Source organism: Zonotrichia albicollis, chromosome 23 (assembly GCF_047830755.1).
Source record: "Zonotrichia albicollis isolate bZonAlb1 chromosome 23, bZonAlb1.hap1, whole genome shotgun sequence".
In the NCBI taxonomy this organism is placed as follows: Eukaryota; Metazoa; Chordata; class Aves; order Passeriformes; family Passerellidae; genus Zonotrichia; species Zonotrichia albicollis.
Window position 1 is genome coordinate 1,075,213 of NC_133841.1, and position 8,893 is coordinate 1,084,105.

At 58.6% G+C, this 8,893-nt stretch overlaps 1 protein-coding gene across 1 annotated transcript; it reads right to left on the minus strand.

The window, feature by feature from the left end:
* Window positions 1–354: 354 nt before the first annotated feature.
* Window positions 355–8,609, minus strand: SLC35B1 (solute carrier family 35 member B1). Its single transcript, XM_074557426.1, has 9 exons — window positions 8,398–8,609; window positions 8,024–8,127; window positions 7,774–7,904; window positions 5,998–6,028; window positions 4,928–5,085; window positions 2,937–3,063; window positions 2,390–2,496; window positions 900–1,053; window positions 355–709 (listed from the first exon to the last, which is right to left on the minus strand). Exons 1-9 carry the CDS (start codon window positions 8,574–8,576, stop codon window positions 657–659), a joined length of 1,044 nt encoding a protein of 347 aa, XP_074413527.1. The 5' UTR covers window positions 8,577–8,609; the 3' UTR covers window positions 355–656.
* Window positions 8,610–8,893: the final 284 nt, after the last annotated feature.

Sequence of the window (8,893 nt, forward strand, 5' to 3'; positions counted from 1 at the left end):
TGAATCCCACCCTGTTCCTTTGGGGTTTATTCCAAGGGACAGCTGGATCCAGGCAGGAACATCCCAAAGGCTCTTTGGGAGGGATGAGAACCCCAGAAAATTCCTGCTTGGGCATCCCAGGGCATGGGAGCGGAGCTGCCCCAAATTTGGGGGATTCTCATTTCCTGAGGCACATTCAGCATTTCCCTGCTGAGAAAACCCAAGGAAAACCCCACGAGGAAGGAGGTGCCTCCAACAAGGCTTTAATCCCAGGATCACCCCAAGGGACTGAGATCATTCCTCTCCCTCCCTGGAGAGCACACCTGGGTCCCCCCAAATCAGCCAAATCCCCAACAAAAGTCCTGGAGAAGCAGCCATTGTCTGGTTTTCTTTAATAAAGATAGGAAGGATTTGTGTTTTCCTGTTAAGGCAAGGATCTGCTGCTGCTGCTCGGCTCAGGGGGGCAGCTCTGATTACACAAAAAAAGCAAAATTACACCTCAAACTAAAGGATTACATTTTAGAGACCATTTAGAATTAAAAAAACCAAACCAAACTCAATCCAAAAATAAATTCCACACGGTTTCCTTCTGATTCCCTGTCCTGAGTCCAGTTCCACACCAGATTCTGAGGTACAAGACAATAAATTAAAAGTTCATTCCAACTGCGGGATCACCCTCAATGCGACGTCTTCTTCACCCCCTTCCCGAATTTGGCATCGAGCCCAAGGCCTGGCAGGAGACAAAACAGCAGCTGTGAGCTCTTCAGACCAGCAGGGAGATGGGAATTTGGGGAAAAAATCAGCTCAACATCCCCACATTTACCCATGGAATGAGCTGTGAGGAAGGGACTGAACGGATCCGCCGGTCCTGCAGGGGCTCCCAGGGCAGGGACCCCCCTGGATTTTGCCCCCAGACTCACCCAGGAACACCAGGACGGTGCCCACCCACTGCATGGGGCTGATGGGGTTGGCAAAGAGCACCACGGAGGCCAGGATGGTGAAGAACTTGCGGGTGGTGGTGATGATGGAGCAGGTCAGCGGCCCGAAGTACACCACGGTCATGAAGATGAAACTCTGCCCCGGCACAACAGAGCCCCTGTCACTGGCACTGCCAGCCAGGGGCAAATCCCAAAGGAAATCCCTTCAAATCCTGGGTTTGAGGGGGTTTGTGGCATCCTGGGGTGGGCTGGAAGGGACCTTGGAGCTCATCCAGGGACACCTGGGATGGGCCCTGGAGCTCATCCAGGGACACCTTCTCCTATCCCAGGGTGCTCCTGGAATTCCACCCCAGCCCCTCATCCAGGGACACCTTCCCCTGTCCTAGAGGGTGATCCAGCCTCAGCTTCCCTGGAATTCCATCCCAGCCCCTCATCCAGGGACACCTTCCCCTATCCCAGGGTGCTTCAGTCCCAGTTTCCCTGGAATTCCACCCCAGCCCCTCATCCAGGGACACCTTCCCCTATCCCAGGGGGTGCTCCTGGAATTCCATCCCAGCCCCTCATCCAGGGTCACCTTCCCCTGTCCCAGAGGGTGCTCCTGGAATTCCATCCCAGCCCCTCATCCAGGGACACATTCCCCCACATCCCAGGGTGCTCCAGCCCCAGTTTCCCTGGAATTCCATCCCAGCCTCTCATCCAGGGACACCTTCCCCTATCCCAGAGGGTGCTCCAGTCCCAGCTTCCCTGGAATTCCATCCCAGCCCCTCATCCTGGAAAACCTTCCCCTGTCCCAGGGTGCTCCTGGAATTCCATCCCAGCCCCTCAGGGTGCTCCAGCCTCAGCTTCCCCGGAATTCCACCCCAGCCCCTCATCCAGGGAAACCTTCCCCTATCCCAGGGTGCTCCAGCCCCAGTTTCCCTGGAATTCCATCCCAGCCCCTCATCCAGGGAAACCTTCCCCTATCCCAGGGTGCTCCAGCCCCAGTTTCCCTGGAATTCCATCCCAGCCCCTCATCCAGGGAAACCTTCCCCTATCCCAGGGTGCTCCTGGAATTCCATCCCAGCCCCTCATCCAGGGACACATTCCCACATCCCAGGGTGCTCCAGCCTCAGCTTCCCTGGGAATTCCATCCCAGCCCCTCATCCAGGGAAACCTTCCCCTATCCCAGAGGGTGCTCCAGCCTCAGCTCCCCTGGAATTCCATCCCAGCCCCTTATCCAGGGACACCTTCCCCTGTCCCAGGGTGCTCCTGGAATTCCATCCCAGGCCCTCAGGGTGCTCCAGCCCCAGCTGCCCTGGAATTCCATCCCAGCCCCTCAGGGTGCTCCAGCCCCAGCTCCCCTGGAATTCCATCCCAACCCCTCATCCAGGGAAACCTTCCCCTGTCCCAGGGTGCTCCTGGAATTCCACCCCAGCCCCTCCCAGAGAAGCAAACCCCACCCAAAATCCAAAATCCAAAACCCTGTCCCTGACCTGGCCCAGGGCGCTGGTGAGGCCGAAGAGCAGGATGTTGGAGATGATGCTGGGATAACGCTCCGTGAAGCTCAGGAACTCCCAGAGCTCCCCCGTGAACAGGATCCCTGCAAAACAGCCGGGAGGAGCAGCCTGGATGGGGATCCCACCCTCGAGGGGCCAGGCTGGCCTCAGAACCCCCAAAGCAGGCACTGAACCCCACTAACTCCAGCAGGAAACACCAGCAGCAGCAGCAGCAATCGCCCTCCTGGTTAATTAGTGAAGGAAAGATCGTTAACTGGGATCAAATTCCAACAGAACAGTGCCCAGCAATTAATCAGGAGTGCTAATCTTGGAATGGTTGGGGTGGAAGGGAATTTGAAGCTGCTCCAGTGCCAGGGGCAGCTCCCAGCCCTTCTGGGCTGCAGTTTGTGCTCCCAGCTGGAGCAGGAGCTGCAGGAGAGCCCAGGGAGGGCAGGGCTGGGCCATGACAAAAACCCAAAATCCCAATAAAACCAAACCCCAGAAGGCTCCAGGGCAGGTCCCAGATCCAGCCCTGGCTCCTCACCTGCCCCCAGGAACAGCGTGGACCAGAGGTTGACGTTGAGCATCATGTGGTTGGAGCCAGTCTGGTAGTGAGCCCTCATGTGGTCCTGGGACACCCCAGTGAGCCCGTCCAGGGTCAGGGACAGCAGCTGGGCACACACAGACAGACACACAGACAGACAGACAGGGGACACCGTCAGGCCTGCTTCCTCTCCCCAGGGAAAAATGGCAACTCCCCCTTCAGAGCAGTTCCCAACAGGGATTTCAGTGGGGCTGGAGGGTGCAGGAGGCTCCTCCCAGCACACCTGGGCTGCTGCAGGCCCAAGGCACACCTGGGAGCCTGGATTTATCCCAGGTAAATCCCACCTGGGAGCTCAGGTTTATCCCAGGTAAATCCCACCTGGGAGCTCGGGTTTATCCCAGGTAAATCCCATTGAGAGCCTGGGGTTTATCCCAGGTAAACCCCACCTGGGAGCCTGAGTTTATCCCAGGTAAATCCCACCTGGGAGCCCTGGTTTATTCTGGGATAAATCCCACTGAAAGCCTGAGGTTTATCCCAGGTAAATCCCACCTGGGAGCTCGGGTTTATCCCAGGTAAATCCCACCTGGGAACCTGGGGTTTATCCCGGGGTAAATCCCACTGAGAGCCTGGGGTATATCCCAGGTAAATCCCACCTGGGAGCCCGGGGTATATCCCAGGTAAATCCCACCTGGGCACCTGGGGTTTATCCCAGGTAAATCCCACCTGGGAGCTCAGGTTTATCCCGGGGTAAATCCCAGTGGAAATCCTGGAATTTATCCCACGTGAGAGGTAAATCCAACATGGGAGCCCAGGGGCATCCCAGGTAAATCCCATCTGAAACCCTGGAATTTTTTCCAGGTGTAAATCCCACCTGAAACCCTGGAATTTATCCCAGGTGAGGGGTAAATCCCACCTGGCATCCCGGGGTGTATCCAAGGTGTAAATCCCACCTGAAACCCTGGAATTTATTCCAGGTGAGAGGTAAATCCAACATGGGAGCCCAGGTGTATCCCAGGTAAATCCTATCTAAAACCCTGGAATTTTTTCCAGGTGTAAATCCCACCTGAAACCCTGGAATTTATCCCAGGTGAGGGGCAAATCCAACATGGGAGCCCAGGTGTATCCCAGGTAAATCCCACCTGAAACGCTGGAATTTTTTCCAGGTGTAAATCCCACCTGAAACCCTGGAATTTATCCCAGGTGAGGGGCAAATCCCAAGTGGGAGCCCAGGTGTATCCCAGGTAAATCCCACCTGAAACTCTGGAATTTATCCCAGGTGAGAGGTAAATCCCACCTGGCATCCCGGGGTTTATCCAAGGTGTAAATCCCACCTGAAACCCTGGAATTCATCCCAGGTGAGAGGTAAATCCAACATGGGAGCCCAGGGGCATCCCAGGTAAATCCCATCTGAAACCCTGGAATTTTTTCCAGGTGTAAATCCCACCTGAAACCCTGAAATTTATCCCAGGTGAGGGGCAAATCCCAACATGGGAGCCCAGGTGTATCCCAGGTGTAAATCCCACCTGAAACCCTGGAATTTATCCCAGGTGAGAGGTAAATCCCACATGGGAGCCCAGGTGTATCCCAGGTAAATCCCATCTAAAACCCTGGAATTTTTTCCAGGTGTAAATCCCACCTGAAACCCTGGAATTTATCCCAGCTGAGGGGCAAATCCCAACATGGGAACCCAGGTGTATCCCAGGTAAATCCCACCTGAAACCCTGGAATTTTTTCCAGGTGTAAATCCCATCTGAAACCCTGGAATTTTTTCCAGGTGTAAATCCCATCTGAAACCCTGGAATTTTTTCCAGGTGTAAATCCCACTTGAAACCCTGGAATTCATCCCAGGTGAGGGGCAAATCCCAACATGGGAGCCCAGGTTTATCCCAGGTGTAAATCCCACCAGAATCCCAGGATTTCTCCCAGGAATAAACCCCACCTGAGTCCCCGGGGCTCCTCCCAGGTGCCACCCCACCAGTGCCAGCACTCACCAGGAGCAGCTCCCCATAGCCAAAGATGTGCTCGGTGTCCCCTGTCCCTTTTTTGGGCTTGTAGAGGAACAGGGCCACCCCAGCCACGATGAGCAGCACGCACAGGTACTTGGCTGGGGGGTACCTCTTCCTCAGCAGGGTCACCCCCAGCAGCATCACTGGGAAAAGAGACATCAAAAATGCCCTTAAAGCCCTAAAAAACCACCCCCAGCAGCATCACTGGGTAAAGAGACATCAAAAATGCCCTTAAAGCCCTAAAAAATCACCCCTAGGAATATCACTGGGAAAAGAGACATCAAAACTGCCCCTAAATCCACCCACAGGAATTAAACCCCTAAAAAATCGCCCCCAAGAGCATCACTGGGAAAAGGGACATCAAAACTGTCCCTAAATCCACTCACAGGAATTAAACCCCGACAAATTCACCCCCAGCAGCATCACTGGGTAAAGAGACATCAAAAATACCCTTAAAGCCCTAAAAATCCACCCCTAGGAATATCACTGGGAAAAGAGACATCAAAAATGCCCTTAAAGCCCTAAAAAATCACCCCTAGGAATATCACTGGGAAAAGAGACATCAAAACCTGCCCCTAAATCCACCCACAGGAATTAAACTCCTAAAAAACCACCCCCAGCAGCACCACTGGGAAAAGAGAGGTCAAAACCTGCCCCAAAATTCACCTACAGGAATTATACCCCTAAAAAATCACCCCCAAGAGCATCACTGGGAAAAGAGACATCAAAAATGCCCTTAAAGCCCTAAAAATCCACCCCCAGCAGCACCACTGGGAAAAGAGAGGTCAGAAACTGCCCCTAAATCTACCCACAGCAATTAAACCCCTACAAATTCACTCCTAGCAGCATCACTGGGAAAACAAGAGGTCAAAACTTGCCCCAAAATCCTCTCATAGGAATTAAACCCCACAAATTCACTCCCAAATCATGGCTGGGGAGACAGAATGTCACCACCCGATCCCAAAGCCCTCCCTGGAATGCCAGCCCAGCCCCAGGTGGCTCTGCCAGGGAGGCCCAGAAATCACAAATCCCCCCAAAAATGGGCAATTCTTTACCTGGGATGGGTTTGCAGGACTTGCCCAGCACCTGGGAAAGGAAAAGGGGAATTGATGATCCATTAATGACCCCAAAGTGAGACCCCTGGGGCAGCTGAGCCTCAGCAGGGAGGGCTCAGCCCCCATGTCAGCAACCCCAGTTCCCTGGCAGGTGACACTGCCACCATTTCTGGGCAGCTCTGTCCCTTCTCAGAGCCCTCCCTGCACCCCCAGCAGGGACCAGGACACAAAAGTGACCCCAGGAAATGGCAGGGTTGGTGTCATGGCCAGGATCCATCAGGGTCACAGCCAGGATCCACCAGTGTCACAGCCAGGGTCAGGGTCACAGCCAGGATCCATCAGGGTCACAGCCAGGGTCCCCCCAGGGTCACAGCCAGGGTCCCCCCAGGGTCACAGCCAGGGTCCCCCCAGGGTCACAGCCAGGGTCCCCCCAGGGTCACAGCCAGGGTCCCCTCAGGGTCACAGCCAGGGTCCCCTCAGGGTCACAGCCAGGGTCCCCTCAGGGTCACGGCCAGGGTCCCCTCAGGGTCACGGCCAGGGTCCCCTCAGGGTCACGGCCAGGGTCCATCAGTGTCACGGCCAGGATCCATCAGTGTCACAGCCAGGGTCCCCTCAGGGTCACAGCCAGGATCCATCAGTGTCACAGCCAAGGTCAGGGTCCCCTCAGGGTCCCCTCAGGGTCACAGCCAGGGTCCCCTCTATAGGGTAGCTGTGTCCCCATGTCTCCCCATTCCCGTGCCCACTTGGGTGGGGTAGCTGTGTCCCCCTGTGTCCCAGCCCTGTCCCCATGTGCCCCCTGTCCCCATGCCCACCTGGGTGGGGTACCTGTGTCCCCCCATCCCTGTATACCCCTGGGTGGTGTACCTGTGTCCCCGTGTCCCCCTGTCCCCATACCTGTGTGGGGTAGCTGTGTCCCTGTGTTCCCCATGTCCCCATGTCCCAGCCCTGTCCCTGTGCCCCATATCTGTGTGGGGTAGCTGTGTCACAGCCCTGTCCCCATGTTCCCTTGTCCCATACCTGTGTGGGGTAGCTGTGTCCCCCTCGTGTCCCATTCCTGTCCCCATGTCTCTGTGTCTCTCTGTCCCATACCTGGGTGGGGTAGCTGTGTCCCCCCCCGTGTCCCAGCCCTGTCCCCATGTCCCATACCTGGGCGAGGTAGCTGTGTCCCTGTGTTCCCCATGTCCCCAAGTCCCAGCCCTGTTCCCTTGTCCCATACCTGGGTGGGGTAGCTGTGTCTCAGCCGTGTCCCCATGTCCCCCTGTCCCGTACCTGGATGGGGTAGCTGTGTCCTCCCCATGTCCCAGCCCTGTCCCCATGTCCCTGTGTCCCCCCGTCCCGTACCTGGGTGGGGTATTTGTGTCCCCCTCCATGTCCCAGTCCTGTCCCCCTGTCCCGTACCTGTGTGGGGTAGCTGTGTCCCCCCCGTGTCCCAGCCCTGTCCCCATGTCCCTGTGTCCCCCTGCCCCGTACCTGGGTGGGGTAGCTGTGTCCCTGTGTTCCCCATGTCCCCGTGTCCCCATGTCCCAGCCCTGTCCCCATGTCCCCCTGTCCCATACCTGTGTGGGTTAGCTGTGTCACAGCCCTGTCCCCATGTTCCCTTGTCCCATAACTGTGTGGGGTAGCCACTGTGTGGCGTCCCCCCCGTGTCCCAGCCCTGTCCCCATGTCCCCGTGTCCCCCTGTCCCCATACCTGGGTGGGGTAGCTGTGTCCCTGTGTTCCCCATGTCCCCGTGTCCCCATGTCCCAGCCCTGTCCCCATGTCCCCCTGTCCCGTACCTGTGTGGGGTAGCTGACGAACTGCAGGGCGGAGTTGCTGGACACCATGGCGCCCAGGTAGGACAGCGAGCACGCCCCGTACAGCCAGCCCCGCGTGCGGTCCGGCCGTGCCGCGTCCACAAAATGGATCACTGCGGGGACAGGGACACGGGGATGGGGACACGGGGATGGGGACAGGGACACGGGGACGGCTCAGGAGCGGCCCCGGCCCCGCTCAACCGGCGCGGGGTCCCGGGGGCGCCGCACTTACGGAGCTTGGCGAAGGCGGCGTTGATCACGCACTGGATGAACACCAGGGTCAGCGCGTACTTGAACTTCTCCTGCTTCGCGCCCTCCCCGTAGCGGCCGCGGGTGCTGCGGGACGGACAGCGGGACACCGGTGACACCGGGACGGACTCCAGTGACACCGGGACATAGCGGGACCCGCACCGGTGACACCGGGGAGAGAACCCAGGGCACGGGAAGGAGCGGCACCGGCTGCCCGGGTCTGTCCCGGTCCCTCCTCCCAGCCCCCGGTGTCCCCCTGGTCCCGCACCCCTCGCCGGGGTCCTCCTCCCGTGTCCCCCCAGCCCCAAACCCCTGTCCCCCGGCCCCGCTCCGCCCCGGTGTCCCGGCGTAGCTCACATGCTCTCCTGCAGGATGCCATAGTAGAAGTAGCAGGCGAACACGCCGAGGAAGCAGACGGGCAGGCGGAGGCGCTCGGGCAGCCCCGCGGCTGCGCTCGCTCCCATGGTGGCGGCGGGGCCGCTCAGCGCGGGCGGCACCTCCAGCGCCACATCCCGCGGCGCCCCGGGCGGCCTCATCGGCCCCGCCGCGCCCGCCCCGCCCCGGGCCGCCCCGCGCGCTGCCGGACCCGCCGTGCGGGGAAAGGCGGGCGGGAAGCTCTTGGGACAGCGCGGAACCGGGCGAGGGCTGCACACCGGGATCTTCGAACCCTCTCCGGGACTGTCTCAGCCGCGGTTCGGCCGCGAAGGGACGGCCGGTGTGCGGGGCGGCACAGGCAGTGCCATGGACAGCCCAGCCTTAGGGGCCTTCGCGGTACATGGCCCGCGCAGGCGCGCCACCAGATGTGGAGGGCAGCGATTGGCTGAGCTGAAGGGGCGGGGTAGAGGAGAGGGCT